General features: G+C 32.9%; 1 protein-coding gene across 11 annotated transcripts in view; it reads left to right on the forward strand.

Annotated features, from left to right (window-relative positions):
• The window catches only part of LOC128192265 (uncharacterized), a 33653-nt gene that overhangs the window by 6554 nt on the left and 6880 nt on the right, over positions 1–20219 (forward strand). Inside the window, exons 1-3 of one of the 11 annotated variants that reach the window (XM_052864825.1) lie at positions 7079–7543; positions 7837–7850; positions 18906–19502. In XM_052864825.1, the coding sequence (XP_052720785.1) occupies positions 7845–7850; positions 18906–19502 (603 nt within the window). In that variant the 5' untranslated portion in view covers positions 7079–7543; positions 7837–7844. The other 10 variants (XM_052864826.1, XM_052864828.1, XM_052864827.1 and 7 more) reach the window with 10 other exon arrangements.

Raw genomic sequence — 20219 nt, forward strand, 5'->3', positions numbered from 1 at the left:
ATTATCGGTGGAGATTTTTTACCACCTGGGGGGGCCGATTACCAGAGGTGATTTGAAGCTGGAAGGGAATTTTGGTACAAGTTGTACACTGTCTCCAGGTTGTTGGAATTCAAGACATGCACTCCAATATTGTAGCATTTACATTCCATGCACTCTGTCTGTGATTTAACCAAATGAAAATAAAAACTATATTTCTCAGAGTTTCATGGTATGTAATTGATATAGCATTTATGATTTTCCTTCAATTTTCCCTCAAATAGGTTTCAATTAATTTCAAAATGATATTTTGCACACATTTTAAAATGCCAAATTTTTTCAGTGACTAACAGCTGTCATACCTCTGCTAGCAAAGGGTTTTTGGTCCACTCTGCTTCCCGGAGTCAATGGAAATCAGGGTGGACCTAAAATGGTGGACTAGCAAAGATGGATATTTCATTTAAAACTCGGTAAACTGTTGATAATTGATTAAGTGTGTATCGGTAAGCAGAAATTTCTAAAAGCTAGGATTCAATTTTTGCATCATTTGCAATGATGTTGATTATAATTATAAGATGAGATAAATGGAATACAACTGCAAAATAAATTATATAACTTTTCTGAATTTTCACAGTAATTAAGATGTTGAAATAGTGATCATACATCGAACATCCTCAATTTATTAGTGCATCTTCAATTATTTAGTGCAAGAGAACTTCTGGTGATGGAAGTGAAGAAATATCCGGATATCAATTGATACCAACACTTTGACAGACAGACTTGACACCAAGGGATTTTGTTTATAAGGAGGCAAGATCAAATTTTATTATCTTAATATCATACGCAAGAGAATTTAATCAAAACAGACACAAGGTCAGTTTAAGTTCCTATTGTTTGCCATTTAATTTGTCACTTTCCTGAAAAAAATACTTATGCACTAAAACCAATATATATGGTTAAGGGGTGGGGATCTCAACCGTTCCAGAAATATAGATTTTTTTTAATACCTGTTCATGTACCTAACAAAATTAATGAATTCTAAAAACATCATTTAAAATCATTAAGATTTATTGAATTAATTACATTTTAGAGAAATTAAATGAATTTTAAATTTGTTGGTCATTTTTGCAAAGCTTCGAAGCTTTCTGGTATACTTGTATATATTTCCTGTTAGGAAGTTATAAAGAGACCAAATGATTAAATTCAACACGCTCATGACCGTCAAAAGAGGTTATGATATTTTTTAATTGCGTAACCTTTATTTACTTGCTAAATAGCCGAAAATCAGAAGTTTATAAGGAAATTATACAATTAATTCATAGGTTTTATAACGATCCTCAGCCATGTTCGATAACTCTAAAGGCCCTTTCACAATTGGTCATGAGCACATGGAATTCAAAAAAAATTTTGCAATCCGAATGTTTTCGCATTCATTGAATATGTTTAAGTCACCCCTGCGAATGTGTTCGGAATGTTTTCTTTATCGTTGCTAAGTATGTAATAAATCCAGAGGTGCTCGAATAAAAGTTCACGAGACTTCTCAGAGATTTGTTCAGTTCTGTGAAATCGAGCAGAGGTATAAGTGTTCGGATAATATTCTCAAAATACGTAAGTACTGGTCGTTTTTCATATCGTATCCTACTTTGTTTTATGTTAAAACGTGAAATTCTTTTAATAAGTTCGTCTTATTTCACCATTTAGTGGTTTTTTATATTATATGATAATATTCAGAACAGGGTTATCGTTCGTGTTCAACCACGTGTTGAGTGGTTGGAAATATAAACATTGCGTGGCTTAATAAAATCATATCCATGTTTGATGCCTGTGGTGTGCAATACCATGTTTTAAAAAATATAATGGATGTCTGTTTTGCATAAAAACTTAGTATATCGAGTCACTTTCAAGGAACATTCTGCAGAAAATTGTATTGTCTGTCACTATTGATGCTATTACTAGGTCAGGCACGGATCGAAAATAAATCCTCAGGGGGGATCTCTACTTAGCATGTTAATTGTTGCAACAGCTGACAAAAACTATTTTTTGTATTGTCACATTATTTCTAGAACACATTTTATTCACCAATTAATGAAGATAAAGTTTAAAATCAATAAACCTATAGATTTAATATTTGACTATTATAGTACCTATAGATTCTATGAACTAGACTATAAACACGAGGCACAATTTTTACTGTGAAACTGAAAGGGTCAAATAAAACCATGTGGTCTAAAATTTAAATGACAATAACATTCGCAGGGGTGTTAATGGTTGTATCAAATTAAGTCTCCTAAAAAAAGTGGACATGCAATGATGTAGACGTGACTGAATGTGATCCAATTTATTGCAATGCAATGCACTGACATTAATACAAACGTCTTACAATGTTTTGTGTCCTCACAACAGTGATGTACAAATTTTAAAGGGTATAAGATGAACCGGCTTTGGCTGTTGCTTTGGTTATCTTCTTGTGCGGCATCTTCTCTTGCATTTAACTATGTCTACTAAAGAGCGTTAAAAAAGGGCAGTATATATATCCTCTCTGACATTCCATGGAAAACATAATCGCACGAGCGCCGCACGTCCAATTGTATTTGCGCACATTTAATCGTCCAATCACCTGTGATCCTATTGCATTATCTTACAAAACTCACTTTCATTGTACAACAGTTCAATATACACCCAAGAAATATCAGTTGATTTAATGTGTTTGCATCGCACAATGGTCGCTTTAGATTGTGCAAATTTTGCACAGATATTTTATCGTGAGCAATTATTTCAGCAACAGTTTATGATCAAAATAAATTTTTCAGTTTCAAATTATGTAAATAATAAAATATTCATTTTGACATGCTCCGTTATTTAAAAAATCAAAGTACTGAAAGTACTGTTAGACGGTGGCGTCGTTTGAAAGTGGCATATTACATGTAACAATGAGTGATGTATGATAATTATTTTTGTCGAAAACCGCGGCCAGTATCGATTTCATGTACTAATACTTAACGCTTACTCGCACAACTAGTCGTGAGTTTCCTACATGGATAATTCTGTGGAAATCGTAGCTGTGATCTCACTCTTCACTTTACAAATGCTGTGTCTCTTGGTCGTCATCTTTTGGGAAAGACCCAAAGATTTATCACAGTACTCTTTGTCGTATAGAAGTTTGTATCTATATTTTGTATCAATATGTTTGTATCTATATCAGTTGACATTAAAACCCCGTTTGAATGGTTGCCACCACATATTGAATGAATAAATCAAATCCAAAGCGATTTCATCACAGTACGCCCAAATATTTGATTGTTTGAAGAAGGGGAATTTTGGTTTATTCCTTTTTGACCTTTGGGTTGGCCCCGCAAATGGGAACAACTTTTGAAAAGTGTGGATTGGACTATTGTGCTTTAAATATATTGTAGATTTCTCAAAGTAACGAGAACAAATAAAGCTTTGGTATGATAAAATACATATTTTTACTAACTATTTGGGCATACATATAGTATATTAATTGTCCCTCTCGACAGCATTTTCCCTCATTTTCTTCACGGGGAAAAAGTTGCAGTCTTGTGGATTATCACATTTGCTTTTTTTCCCCTCATAGTCAGTTAATACATTAAGGTGTAAAGAAAACAGAATGGGTTTACAAGAACCTGTTTGATAAAACTGGTATTGCTTTTGGAATGCACGTCATCATGAAACAGAAGAGTAAATCAATATTTTATCTTCGACTTTAGGGGATTATTTTCATTTGCTCACAACGAAAGTGAATGAGAATTTTAAAAAATATCATACAACATTCGCGGCAGTTTCATTAATCAACGTTTTAAACATTTGTTCTATTGTATTTAGCTATATAGATTTATTCAAACCATTTGAATGAATTCGGGAAAGTCACATGTATATTTTATCGCTTCTCAGTACACTTTAACACGCATAAATTACTTGCTACATTAAACTTTTCTAGTAAACTTACAACAAATATTGATTAATTATACAAAATAAGTTTTTAAAAACACCAAACAAACAAAATTCAAGCTGAACGCACGTTTTTCTGACCGTACAGCCGTGTATATAAAGAAGATGGGGGGATAAGATGGCGCAACTGCCCTTTTGGTTTAGTTGTAAAATACAATTTCAAATTTAGCATTTTTTCAATTAAATATATTTGATATGTTATTATGCAAGTTTACAAAATGGTAATTTCTAACTATATTCAGTTTGAAATATTTCAAAAAGATAAGAAAAAAATAATAAATTTTTAAGTTTTGGTGGTATCGAACCCAAGTTCTATAAAGTTTCCTAATGGCTGGTGCTCTAACCATGGTGAGCCATTTCATTCACAACAAAGTGCGTTGTTTAAATGCTATATGAGACTATGACCACGAATTTTCGGACTTGTATTATATTTCTAAAACTTTCAATTGTTGAGCTACAAAATGACATTTTTGAACTGTAGTGGGTCATCTCTCCACATTTTAGTTGAGTCCAATCGGTTTATTAAATTCCATTAAACCACATTTAGACTGTAAAAAAAAAAATATTGAGCTCAGACCCACTCTATGAAAGAAAATGAATTGAAGTTATAAAAATTACACGATTAGGAGGTTTTGACACGCATACGCCAATTTAAATCAATATATTGCAAGTATATTTAAAATATTTAAAGATTACAATCCGATGTTACGTTAAATATACATTGTTTTTAATTATTTTTTAAAAAAGTATCAGATTTAATGATATTTTAATTTTGCCGTATCTAATCATTCCTCATATGGGCACTTTACACGCCTTATTCGCCTATCTTCTTTGATTTTATTCTTTGCATGTACTAAACAATAGATCTAGGGTTCGCAAATCCCAGCAATATTTTCGGAAAGCTATATTTCTGTAGCTCAGCAGAATTCTACAGTCATCTATGAAGCACATTTTTTTGCCTTCATGTTTCATTATTAATCGCAAATATACCATGAATGTATACGCTACGGCCGAAGTAGCATTGTGTTAAGTGATGACACTTTCTAACTGGTGTGTATTTCAATTGCGAGTCGCAACAAACTGGCGCATTTATATAGGCCCGCCTATTTGTAAATGCATGTTGACAAAATGATGCTAACACTTGGAAACAAATGTCGAAGAAAGTTCATAATAGAGTTGTACTCGCGAATTAAGAATCATTTGAGAACAAACGGGGCGATGTTTACGTACATATGTAAATAATGTTATCTGTTAGTGAAAAAATGCCCCCAAACCAAAGAAAAGATGCTCTCTTACATTACCGTTCATTATGTACCATAAATGTATATAGAATATCGCATGTTTTTTCTCACAAAAAAGCTAGCACTTGCTGCAAATTAGAGATACACGAGCTGACACGCCGTGAAATCCACAAGACGTTTTACAGCATATGTAAAAAAAAATCTGAACTAAAAATCTTTGAAACATCGTAAAATGTAGTTTATAAACATTTAAAATGGGGACTCGATTTGCACGTGAATTTTACAATCCGACGTCGATTAGCGTGTTTGAGAGAAAGTCAGCAGCAAGTAAAGCGTCAACATCTGCAGTAAATATTGTCTGATGAATATTGAGGTGCCTGTAATAAAATTTATGTTTCTACAGACTGAGTGAGGTACGAAATAAGGTACATTGTAAATCACAGGTCAGTCGAAAATTTAACACATTTGTATCGTAAATTTAAAGTTTTTGTGTGTTTGAAAACACATGCACACTTGTAGAAGAAACTGTGCCATTGATCGGTTGAAGTTCAATAAAATGTAATTTATGTAATATTCATTGTCAGTATCTGTTGTGAATTCTTTGGAATAAGCTTCAACAACAAAAAATATACTGCTCAACTAAAACTAATGCGTTGAAAATGGCTGAATTTATCGATGAAGCATAATTGCTGAAATATGAAATGGCAAACCAGTTTAAATAGTGTGTTTCTGACAATTATTTATATCATAAAAAACAAGAAGCAATTATTGTGAGATCTCTTGAACAATTATCGCAGTGATATAGTTTATATGCAGTCCTGATACAGAGTTAAACGTCAAAACTGGCAGTTTGAGCCTTAATTAATATTATTAATACCGCGTAAGCAGATAGGGTAACGGCTCATTTAAAATAAAACCCAATTTCATACATTATTTAAATGTATGTACAAAATAATTAGCAGCTATAATGCTTAAAATATCTGATAAGATTAAAATGAGTTCTCATACTGAAATCGACACGTAGATAAAACACTGCATACATGTACCTAACAGAGTTATCGTTCGTTATCCGCTAGGGTCCCCGTGAGAAATACCCTTCCGGTCAGGACCGTAGCAATAGACAGTGGCTATAAATAGCCACCGTCTAAAAATGACAATGAGCAACTTAGCTGTTTTAAAATCTATTTCTAATTTTATGCAAAATGGCCATTGCTTGGAATTTGAAAATCAAGTAATATACAAATCTGGGGAAAAAAAACCTTTGTAAAATGACCCAAATGGCATTTACAAGTGCCAGAGGAACAGGCTATCTGATCAAGTTGCAAACTGATCACCGTCAGGTGATATTAGGCCTGTAAAAGAATCATTAATATTTAAAATAGCAAAAACAAAAATATAATATGATTTGTTCCATTAATATCATTTTGATTTGAATCAAAGCAATCTTTTCCTACTCGCATAGAATTTTCATCAAAGTCTTTATTGTAGAATTGAATTTTTTCACCATTCTTTAGTTTATCACATTTTTTACACACAAATTTTATTTGAATTTAATTTGCAGACCTTTTTTTTTACTATTCAAAGGCAGCTTTTTCAAGGTCACTGATGTAAATTTCTCATTATTTCCATCATGATATTTTCAACATGATACTGTTTGAAGCATTAAACATATATTCACGTCTTAATTTCAGTGACTAAAGTGTTAGTATTTAGAGATGCATATAAGCATGTAAAAGATCTTGAATTCTTTTTATCATATGTAAGTTACACTCCACTATTGAGGCAAACACTGAACTGCTATAAGGGTCTAAAGTATGCTGCGCAGCATCAAATTTCAACTTTTAAAGATATCAGGTGACTGTATGAAATAGGAGAGTGGTTAGTGAGGACTTACTCCTAGTGTGAGTAATCTGGTACTGTGATGAGATGTTGGCACAGTACTTATATCTTACAAGTCATCTAGTACCCAAGCTGTAACAGGCTGATGAAACCTGAGTCTACAGGGAATGTACTAGATATACTATAAAGTCAGGAGACTGTGGACAGTGGCTATAGAACAGTAGATACTAGGAGAGGCGAGCTCCATCAATATTCTGTCATGTGCTTGGAGCTACCACAGGGGGTTACTTTTACATGCTTATAATTAAGCAAGTATTGGAAGTGGTCTAATCAATCGAAGGGTTAACCCTTGCTATGTCAACCAATCAGCTGGTGGATCATTAGGTTTTATTTGAATGAACTAGGCACCAGGACCAGGAATTTTTGTGAATGAGGGACAGTTGAGAGCCGCAAGATAAACAGGAGATTTATTCGGAGGCTTTGTTATCTGGAATCCAATTTGAATTCAAAACATGAGGGTAAGAATTGAGATGTTGAAATCATCCAGGTTTTTTGATTTTTAAATAATTTTTCTTTCCTCTTTTAATTTAAGTCAGAGATTTGTCAGTTTTGCAGATATATTAGCAGTTAAAGTTTTTAAGCATTCACTTTCTTAGATTTCAAATCCATTTAGTAGTTTTGTCTGTTAATGACCAGATATTGAGAAACATTCAATCTCAGTTTGAGGTATATTGATGATTTTAAAAATGCTCTGATTTTATCCTTTGATGAATTTATTGCATTAAATATACCTTGTTTTCTCGAACTGCAGCACTAGCTATGATGGTACGTACTCTTGTACTATAACACAGCAGTATATATATATCTTGCACAAAGCTCTCTCTCTCTCTTGTTCTATTTTTACATAGTTGAATATCATCAGAGCATGATTTATTTTTTTTTCCTAAAAATAATGAATGGTTATATTAGGATTATCATATTTCTGTGAATGAAATTGTATATCTATCTTTCTCCTTTTATCCCTATCGATCTTGCCTTCGTTGTGATTTCTCCTAAGTATTTCATTATCTATAGTGTCGATCTGTATTTCAGGAAACTTTTTGAATTAACTCTATTCTATTTATTGAAAATTTATAAAACAGGACTTTTTAAAAATTTTGCTTTTATATATAGAGAACTGAAATGAATGAAAATTGCATCTATCAACCGTATCAACTGTATGAAAAAAATACACACATTTTTACAGATAATATGCAGTCTTTGAAAACAATGATTTGGTTAGGCAGCATAATTTGAGCAGAACCAATTGCTTATCAATTCCCTTGCTCTGATTGGGAGCTGGTAATAAAGTTATTGAGTTCTTGATATTAATGGAATAGACCAGATAGTTCTGAATGACAATGCCGGCCTCCCCCGAGTGGAGTTCACTGCTAGGGGCCGAATGAAGTTTGCGGGTCCCCGAGGGCCGGAGCAGACAATATTTGGTTTTATATGAGAGGCTTTTGATGGAGGCTGATGGCAGATAGAGACAAATGGAGGAAGATTTGACAGCTCTCCCCTCTACATCACGCTTTGTTGTTTATCTGTATATATATACAGAGACACATCACAAAAGCTTTTGGAGACAGATTGGATTAAATGACTTTATCTGTATACTGCAAGAGTTCTACTGCTGATGGTTTATTACTTATCCAATACAGTAATTTTGCTCTGCTATGAATTATTTAGAAGTCCATAAAAAGTGATGCAACAAAATTTGTGTAATTTGAAAAGCTCTAAATTTTGATGTGTATGGTTCACAAAAGTGTATTTTTCTCTTGAAAGGCTGAATTGAATTATAAATAGATTAAATTCAGTAACATATTTCTTTAATGTAAAGTTTGATTATCAAATAAAATTATTAGTTCATGCAATTGATGTAATATCCAATGTCAGAGGGAAAAAAATGTTACGTCATTTAGTCTTTGCAAACTAAATAGTAACAGGAAGTTGCATGTAACCCATAATCATGAAATGTTTAATGCTCTCAAGGGCTTAGTCACCATAATGTGTCCTATAATTTAAGAATTAGTTGCATCCTTGAAGTTTTCAAGAGAAGATGCTGATTCTGCAGAATATAAAGAACTCTTATATGGCATCTCAATGATACGTCATCATTAGAGATTGGTAGCAGTTCATTAAAATGGGGCACTGAGAAAATATCACCAGGTATTAAAGAGCTTCGTCGGAGATTTTATACATATGACCTTTCATTACTTTACATCTTCTCAATCCGCCTTGATTCTCCATGCTTCCTTATAGCGTTTTTCTTGATTTATTTCTACCTAATAGAGACTGTAGCTTTGATTATAAAAAATGACTTTTTAATCATGAACTGAAAGTTCTAGGAACGTTTATGAATTGTCAACATCAAAGGATTGTTACTTCAAAGGAGGAGTTTAGAAAAGCTTGTTATCTTTCCAGGATTCTGTGAGAATGAATGAGTCTGTTAACCCAACATCTTTATTAACAGCTATAATAGCTGTTTTACAAAACAAAAGAGTAGATTTACCTCTGATTTGTATGATATATAAGGTATACTCATTTTTCGAAAACTCAAAATGAATTGATTATAGGGAAAAAGGGGGTTGTAAACTTTCTCAGCATTGTGTAGTCAGTATGGTTAGAATGAATATTTTTAGTAAGTGCTTTGCTGGGTCATTGTTGTCCAATGTATACATAATACACACATATGAAATGGAAAATTAATGACAGTTTTCAACCGAGCTCTCATCAGTTGCGGTAACATTATCTCGCGTACATATTTCCATGAAGTATCCAATAGAGCCCAATATATTGATTTCTCACCATCAATTATTGTGTGAATGAGGGGAAAAGAGATTGTCAATAGAGTATCATATCTCCAATACAACAGCTTCTTGTTCAGAGGTACCATATACACAGCTCTAATTTGGGCAATATTGATGGATATATTTAAACAGCTAATTAGCACTTATTCCCTGGAGTGCTCTGAGATCTAGGATTGTTTTAGCAGTCCTGATTATGATGAATGAATCTCGATCCACTTTTGCCGCTTCCTTCCCGCTTTTTCTCTATAGTAATGATAGTAACAAGCCGATCATGAAAAACAATTGTTTAAAAGCTTTTATCTGGCTGCTCTTCCTGTTACTAACAGTTGCCCATTCATTGCTTGCTATTTTGATGCATTGAAGGAGAGAAGAAAGTTATTAAGAGGATGAGATGTGAATTCACAGCAAATTGATCATGTACACAAATTTCAATGTTCAAACATGAATGAGGGAGGAAAAAATGTCTGATGTATTATTCTGTTTTTGTATTGAATTTTTGGGAAGAAAGGATGATAAAAGTGCATGCTGTTTAAAAACGCTATAGATCTTGTTCACATTTAATATTAAGTCAACAAACATGAGCATTGTAATTATTTAATAATTCAAAGTATCTTTTATATTCATATCATGATGCATATTGATTTACGGTGAACTTTACTTACCAATGAAAAATTCAATAAAGCTAATACTGAGTTTCCTAATTAAATGTACATATACTTTTAAAAAGGACAGAAAATATGGAGAAAGTCATATAGTGATCAGTTTGCAGGAATTTAATGAAGGTAAGAGGTTCCCAGTCAAGATCTAGTATAGTACAAGTGGCTAAATTTGACAGAAAACTAGTGATTGCAGGAAATTAACATAGATGAATTGGTCAAATGAACTAGTGACAATTTTATTAAAAAAAAATTTCAATACTATTTTGCCAAACCTATTGATCTAATTTAACATAAGTTATATTTTGTTCAAGGCACTCTATTTCATTAATAGAGGTGAGATGCCTTTTGAATACTCACATCTCTATAAATTTTTGTAAACTTGAAATAATAAATGTAATGCAACCTATATAATCTAAGCATCATGCCATTAACCCCTGTTCTGATTGCATTGCAAAAATAACTTGCAGCACAAAGCAATTAAGTTATCATCTGCAGCTACATGTAAGAAACCTGTTTTTATGCCATGGTGTACATGGAGTTTGATTAGGGAAAGGGAAGTATTAACAATGCAAGTTCTGTTGTACAATATCGTAATCCAGGCATTGTAAGACATCCAAAAACACCTTTGTCTCCATGGATAGATAGAGCTGATGAGTCAGTAAGAAGACGTTTATACTGGGGGGTATCCTCACAGTGAAGAGAGGGGATTTTGGACAGGAGCCTGAGAAATGAGGAAAAGTATGTTACCTAGCCACTAAGGATTTGGCAGGGTACAGAAGTTGTTGTGAGCTATTTATTGTGGCATGTGACAGAACATTGTGCAGAGAGGTGGCTAATTCTCCTCTGAAGCTCCTTGCTGGTGGTAGCTTGTCTGCGGGAGGATGAGGTAGGCTCAGTGATCTGTATAATCTGCAGTGGTTTATGGTTCTCTCTGTGTTTGTGGTTTCATGGATGTTTATTATAGAGTGACTGATATTGTTATGTTTGTCTTCATGTATGCAGGTATGTTCAGACTTCAATACAAGGATAATGTACTGAGAGAGAGAGAGAGAGAGAGAGAGAGAGAGAGAGAGAGAAAGAGAGAGTGGGTGAGTGGGGGGATATATGAATTGAATATATGAATATGAGAAATCCACGAAGTTCATTGACACTAGCTAATGTACTGTCCAGCTTTGGAATATCTGGGGTTAAAAGTTTTTATCAGTAGAATGCAGAAACAAAACACTTCACCTAGCTCTTGCCCATGGTTAGTTAGTGCATGGTCAGACAAGCAAGAAGCATCAAAACATTTGCTTGGGTCAAGAAGAGAAAAGCCCAGTGCTTGACCTGTGTTTTAAGTCAGTATGTACTCCTTGTAATTAGGTACAGCTGTTGAAGATATTTGAGACCATCAGCAAGCCGCCTACAACTTTATGAACTTCTCGGATCAATAATTAATCCATCTTCTGAATCAGTTTCATTGTGATGGGAGCATATATGTATATCTAATATGAAGGAAGAAACAACTATAGGGATTTGTTGGTTAGGGCTGTCAAATGTAATTGCTATAGTCAAAGTAAGTACATTTCTAGATGGATCTAGTTTCTTCCAGTACTAATTACTTAGCAATTTGTAGAGGAATTGTGTAGTCTTCAACAAACAACATATACTCAAGACAAGATGGAAAACTATATGCTTAAATTGCGAGATATGTGTTTGTAGTGTTTTTATTTGTTTTGTCTCCTACCCCCCCCCCCCCCCCCCCCCCAAAAAAAAAAGAAGAAAAAACTCTTCATCAAGCAATAACAGAACAAAATTAAGCCTGCATGTTGCTGCTGAGTGTGTATTTTCTAGCATCTATTCTTGGTTATGTTAAAAGGAAATAAAAATGTTGTGTGGCAATTAAATTTACCACAAAACACATTTTATGATATTTGCATGGCAAAACGTGTTAACCTGTAAATTGCCAGCACTTTTGTGTGCCTGCACTCTTTGAGTCAAGCATGTTCCTGTTGTTAGGACTTTGGGAAAATATGGCTCAAGTTTTTGAAAATATGAACTGTTAATCAAATGACTCAGATCAAAGAAAGAACAAAACAAGCACTTAAATTGAATTAAGTGTGTCAATTCCAGAGAAAATGCTAATGATTGGAAATTGGGAAAGGAAGTAAACTTCTTTTGTTTTTAAGTACTCCGTGCCAACTATTAAGGGGAATTTGATTGGATATGTTGCAGCAAAAAATGTACTCTGATATGAGAAATGAGCAAGCTTGTTCCGAGAGGAAGGAAGTTTCCAATATATATTTGGTCTTTAGGGGTTCTTTTTTATTTATTGATTTCAATTACTGTCTCGCAGACAATGGGGAAGAAGTGGTGCAAATATTTCCGAATCGAATTTCTTGGTTCTTCTTCAGGGGTAAGCCGTTAAGCAGTAGTCGTTAGGTCATATAATTGTAAGGATTGTTGTTATCTAAACATTCATTATTCGCCTGGCCATTTCAGTTCGTTAATGCAAATAGACAGAACATTATTTTTGTTTGAAATTCAATAGCCTTGGGCTTTAAATATTAAAACTTTTCTTTTCTTACAAAGCCCAATTTCATAAATGAAAAGTTCTTATGCAATTAACAGCCACAATTTTTATTTGATTAAATAAAACAAATAACATATTATTATTATATATATATATATATATATATATATATATATATATATATATATATATATATATATATAATTGCGATATCGAATGCATTGACATATACATGTATAAAAGTGAACATGTACATGCATTGACCATATGTAATTTGTAAAGCCTATGAGATGTTTGTCTCTTGGAATAATGGATTAAACTTGAAAATTGGGCATTATATGCTTTTCATCCACATCAGAAAAAAAGAAAGAGAGGAAACTATTAAAAAATAGACAAATCATTGATTTTTTTTTTTTAAAGTTTGATCATTTCAGCAGAACACTCATTTGGACTTTTCTGACTAGTGTGTGTCCATTTCATCATCTAAAGGCTTAAATATATTACAACTTTTCATCTATTTCTCAGCAACTGCAAGTAAATTTAGCAAATTTCAATCAAACTTGGCATTTTTTATTTCAGATTTATATAGAAAACACAATAACCTCTACCTTTGCTTATTACTACTTTTAAGTTGCTTGTCTTAAGCAAAAACAAATATCTGACTTCATAATACATACAACAAAATTGCATTTCCATGGTTTCCACAGCTGATTTACGAATGACTTAAATAGTTATCAAATTAATAGAATTATAAGCATTAGAGTGGAGACACTATATACTTTATAAAGTGTAAAGCATTCTAGACAAAACACTTATTGATAAACTTATTAACTATTAAATCCATTTTATATGAGTATAAATTTGATGTATACAGTCAAAAAATTCTTCAAACTTATCAAAATGTACGTGTGTTAAACAAAAATTATTGAAATTATTATGCAATGCACATGTTTGTAACCAAAAAATTTATTACACTTTAACTGTTTGATAAAAATGTATATCAAGTACCGGTAGATATAAAGTTGATTGTTCATTTGATATCAGTAATTCAGCATTTTAATTATTATCGTTATTAATTAGCCTAAAGCTATTATGCATCGATCAATAGGAAGACCCTAATGGGGAAGCTGAACTATTGTATTTCGATCAGTTGAACTGAATGTGTCTTTAGCAATTTAAAGTGGTCTTTTTCTATGGCTTTTTGTTGACTTTGTCAGAGTGCTTGACAGAATAGCCCGTAGCAGTGGGGCCACTTATGGTTACATGGTCAAATTAAGACAGCCATTCTTATAACAGGAAGCATTGGCATACATCAGGTTTTATTTTAATGGAGCCAATTGTTGGGCTTTCCGCTCTTAGAGTGTAGTTTAAAACTGCCTCTGTATTGTTTACAGTGTGTGGTATAAATATTGAATTCAGAAATCAGTAGTTCCAAGAATAATGATTAGATGTTGGAGGTTTGGCCTTGTTTGTTTTCATAAGGTGGGGAAAAGGGATGGAATTTATACGGGCATGAATAAAAAAGTAAAATGAGATGATCTTGCTCTTAAAAATAGTGCTGTTTTGTGATGTTTATGTAGCTGTGTTTCTATTTCAGACCCCGGGTCAATATCAGAATTAGAGTCAGTGAGTTTAAAACTCTTAATTGGCTTAAACAGATTTGGACATATGGTTCAAATTATTAAAGTTAATAAGAAGAGCTCTTGATAATCAATGAATGGCCATTCAGATGTTGTCAATAGGCACTGATCGTGTACTTTTGGTGGTTTCTGTGTTTATATGAAATTTGTTTTAATTAGATATTACATCAGTCTAATTAATTGAAAAAAATTATGCCAAATGATGAAATTAAAATGTTTTTTTTTTTCTCTGACATATATGATTTATTGTTTCATTTTAATAGAATTAAATGGTTATTTTCTCCAATATTTATGATTTATTGTTCCATCATATTAAATTTGATAAAATTATGGATATATGATAAGCATACCTCAAAGAGAATTATTAAAGCAGAATACATGTTTTTTTTAAATTGTTTCATTTTCTAAATAATATCATATTTATATTTATGCATAAACTGAATGAACAGTATTTAATATTTTGAATTTAATTCTTTTTAAAGGCATGATCTCTCTTGAATGAATTAAATGAAGATTTGTAAAAAAAAAAAAAATTGGGAATTGATGCTCAAAAGTAAAATTTATGAGGGCTAGAATATAGGCAGTTGTCATGTAACTTCATTCATTTTCATAAATATGCATGGTTTTTTTCAATTATACACATTTGTCAGATGGAATTTTTTTTACTATTAGTTGTAGGAAAATTGGAAACTTTGTACTAATGTGTTTGGATTCTGTTCTATTTCATTTGTCTTTTGTCAATACTTTGAAACATGTTATTGAATCATCCCTGCCAATGATGACATCATATGAATAGTTTGATGGAGTTATGAATGCATCAGGCACTATCCCAGATCTGGCCCAATATTTCTGTTCTCAGCGGTCCCCAAACTCAGTCTGCCATCTGTGGTCCAATGTGATAATGCGGCCAAGAGTATATACGTCATTTGGTTTATCAATTATTCAGAGTAAATCATAAAACTTTTCCTGAAGAAATTGTGTATGGCTCAATAAAGTACTGGGTCCTCCCAGATATTGTTTCATATTATTGTAAAATGTCAGTGGATTATTGCACTATTGGTTTATTTTTCAGTTAATAAATTATTATATTTACGCAAAGGATCAGCTTATTTAAAGGGTATTTCTTGGTACAATGCACACAGTCACAATAATAGCTGGGACTCGATAAGTAAGAGAGTTTTAATTCTTTTCTTTATTTCATTTTTTATTCTAAAAAAAAGTCTTTTAATTTTTTTTTCTGAATGGTAATTTATAGTTAACTTCTTGATAATGTATTAAGAAAATATATTTTATCTATGATTACATGCTACCATGTTCAACGTTTTCTTTAATTTATATGAGTCAACTTTTTATCATTGATGGCAGCTAGTATATAAAATTATTGGAAAAATCTGTGTTTCTTTTTTCCACATGAGCTAAAATTAATGTTCACACTTTCATCCAAAGCTACATTTATCAAATGGCGTTATATGTTGGTGAATTATTGAGTGTGTAGGCCTTTTATAATTGTGAACAGCGATCAGTAACTACAGAACAATATGATTAGTGTCTGGATTGGTCTTCTTCTGCCACCAGCTAGGATATTCCGTGGGGATATAGCTGATCCCTGTCACGTAGACACTTGGAAGTTTTCCCCCCTGCAGAAGAAACCAATCAGTCAGTAGGTCATTCTATTTCCGTTGTTGCCCACAGCTGACCACGGAACCTCACCGGCGGAAATAGTTGCATATTGTAATATAGGGGGTGGGGGGTGCACTGCTCTCTGACTGGTCGATGAAAGAAATTTTCTAATGGAAGGAAGAAATTCAAGGCATAAACTTATATTGCTCTGAAATGACCTGTATGTTAATTGATCTGTCTGTTAAAATATATGTATTATAATAAGTATCAGTAATTAAAACCTTCAGAGTTATCTAGAATTGACAGCATTAGGATAAATTAGATAAACATTAGTAAAGTTTATATATAAAGCTAATTTTATAGATAAAAAAGATATTCATCAGAAAGTTTTCCCATATCTTTTACAGGATATTTATACTGAATACAAATTTATTGAAAAAAAAACAACAAAGTGAATTCCTCAGAATATAAGTAAAAAATTTGCTAGAATTTTACCAGTTGTAATGGATCAATTTGAAACTGGAACAAATTTAAGAAATACCAGAGGCTATGTTAATTAAAAACTAAAAAATGTTAACTTTCTTTAGATTTCCTTTCAATTTTAAAATATCTGAACTTTTCAGCCAAAAAAAAAAAAATCATGACAGTGCTGATCTCATTAAAGTTTAGAAACTACATAGACTTCTTGATATTTTTTTTTATTTCACAATATGTGCAATAGTAAACGTTTGTTGCTTGTCATAGATATTCGGAGCCATAAAACTTTTGCAACTTTTTAAAATTTGTTGCCTTTGAAGGTTTACGTATCCATCTCTCGTTTAGAGTTTTATATTAGAAATCTGAATCAGTACAAAATGTTTCTTACATTGAGTAGGCACGATCATCATTTTAGTGAGAAAAATCACGTAGCGTACATCACTCGCGGACAATCCTGTCTTTCAGTTATAGCGAAATGTCCCCCCTGATGCGAGATATTGGTAGGGAGAGAGTTAACAGATGGCTAAGTGCAGGAACCAGAAAATCAGTTGACCCCACCCCAAAACCTATCAAACGCTGATGTATGATGCACTTAAAGAAATCATTGCGTCAAGCTATAAATAATGTATATCTAAACGCACATTTCAATTTGAATGTTCCATTGGACTTAGGATTATACACTTGGAATTTCAGTTTTATAATAATGTGGTTTTGGAAGATTTTGCAGAAGTTAAAAAAGGTAAATTTTCAGGTCTTAAATTGTATGATTTTTATAAGTGTTGATTATACAGACAAAAGTTTTCTCCAATTAATGTTAATGTACTGGGTAATATAACAATAGTTGTAATATCAATAGATATTTAAGATATTTAATGGAATATACAAGTACACATGTATTGATACAGGTAATGAATATTTTGGGTGTTTTATTTGAAATTTAAGAAAATTTTTCTCATCCCAAATAATTCTTTCCCCAATCTTTATGTACCGGTAGGTACATACGCAGGTTTGGGTTTGTTTTCATGCATGACTGCTCATTATCTAAAAGAAGCAATTCAATTTAAAAAGACATGGTTATACGTGGGAGAAAAATGACAAATATGATACATGAATGACTCTACCATAATATGAGGTAAATCATGACAAATTTCTGTGAACCTTTTTAAAGGTATGGTGTTTGTGCTACAACAGCTTGACAAAGAAAAAAGGTGACTTCAAGTAAATTGGTAAATAATAACATCCTGTATTTTTCATGTAGAGGGAGTGAATTTCATGTGTTTTGATCGTAGATGGGATGGCAAAATCGTGTCATTATACCTGTTTGTTCCTGTGGTTATAATCATCGATTTCGAAACGAGAGCCCTAATGCACCTTTTTTCTGATCCATTCATAAATCTGTGCAGTGTGTTACAGGCAGTGTCAAACGGCTTGTGGGGCTTTACCTGTGTTGTAAGACCGGTGGGTCATCATTAGAAGTTGTCCAGTACATGTACGTCTATAGCTGTCAGTAAGTAGCCCAGGTTTTCAGGAGTTTTATAGTAGTCAGTAGTCAGGCCTTGGGCTCTTAATTGCTTCTTACATTCCTGGCCATTTCCGTTTCTCCTAATGTTAGTGTAAATGGCACACATTGTTTCAAACAATATCTGGTGGGGTGTTGCCTAATGGAATTACAAGTGTTTCTTCTGACAATAGGAAGTTGTCAAAGTTTATGAGGTAATGATTTGATATTAGCTAGCATTTACTATCAAATAATTAGGCTGAGCATGGTAGAGTGTACTGGTGTATATGATACATGAACCTACCAGGTAATTTGTAACTTTTCAAAAAATACGTAGGTGATTATAAGAGGATTTTTTTTATATATTTGATTAGAAAATCATCAAGTTGTCAAAGAACTGTGGGGTTGTAAGCATGTAATATGAATTTAAGATGTAACGGAGTTCATAAATATCCATGTCAAAGTGATAATGGGTGAAATTCCAGCATGTTTGGAATATCTAGACCTTGCCATGGATAAGATTTTAGAGTTAAGATGAGGCATGAGCTTTGATCAAGGAAGCTGTTGAAAGAGGCCTTCTCTTTTTTCACTGCAAATAGTTAAGAGATTGTTTTCCTTCTTGCAGGGAGTCCACTTAGAAGAATCGACCTCCCCCATTTCAAAACAAATCAGCACTGATTTGAGTGACTTTGTTCGAAACTTAACAAATCCCAAGCAGGATTTGAGTGAGCACACTGAGGACTTTGCCGAAAAACTCGCAAATCCTGGGAACAAAATGAGACTTAAGTCGGCTGACTTATCGAGTCAATTGAAAGAAAAATGTGCAATCAGTGAAAAGCAGGATGTAAGGGACGTGAAACAGAACTGGAGACAGCGAATGATGGAGCGCAGGATTAATCGTACAAAGGCTCAAGACTGTACCAGTCCAATGGACTCCTTCGGGTCCACGGACTGTGAGAAATCCTTCGACAGTGTCTCCTCTTCCTCAGGAAACAAGCTGTCATTTCAGTGTGACTCGTCGACAGAGGCCTCGGAGTCCGAATTACATGCAACACCGGCCTCAACTCACAGTGAGCAAAAGGCCACAAAGAAAGAAAAAGATTCCAAGAAGAGGCGATTCCGTCGCATGATCACTCGGCCTTTAAGGCGCAGTCAGAGTGCAGGCTGGGAAAAAGACATTCCAACACACTTCATGGAAAAAAGCACTGATGATGAAGATACTGTAAGTAAATTCAAAAGAGTTTTTGTTTAGGAGCACAATGAGGCTTTTCAATGCACACTTCTATTTTTTGACTTAATGTTGCCTCATTTGGGTCACATTAACAAGAGGAGGTTTTGACTTATTTATAACAATGTGTGATAGATAGTACTTGCTAATTGTTCGTGCTGTAGATCTACATGTACATTCACTAAAAGCTCCTAATGACCAATTAGTGGTGGGCTTTAATAAAGAATGTATAAAAATATGTCCGTACAGATGAAAGCTTATTGTCATCATTGGTCCAGTTGTGACATTTGAGATTAAGTCTCTGTCTAATTAACACTACGAACAGGTTTTAATTTCACTGTTAAAATAAGTCCCTTAAAAAAATTGTTCAATTTGATTAGTTGGTTTTTGAACTCTTATTTTTAAAGATTTTAATTGATAACATAGTTATACTAGCATCAAGTTTTTAAAATTTGAAGTCTTTTTTTTAGGGGAAGGGGAGGGGGGATGAAAGTAGGATTTTAAGGGAATTTTTAACATGAAACTGATTTAGAATTTGGATGCAAAATGTCAGGCATCATATGAATCCTTCCTCCCAAGTTATTTAATTTATTTTGATAGACATATCAACCCTGCCCCTCTCAAATATGCTGATAAGTCATGTAAATTACAACTCAATAATTACGAAAGTAATCGTCATATTCTTAACACCCATACTCAGATTGTATCAAA

This window comes from Crassostrea angulata, chromosome 7, assembly GCF_025612915.1.
Source record: "Crassostrea angulata isolate pt1a10 chromosome 7, ASM2561291v2, whole genome shotgun sequence".
In the NCBI taxonomy this organism is placed as follows: Eukaryota; Metazoa; Mollusca; class Bivalvia; order Ostreida; family Ostreidae; genus Magallana; species Magallana angulata.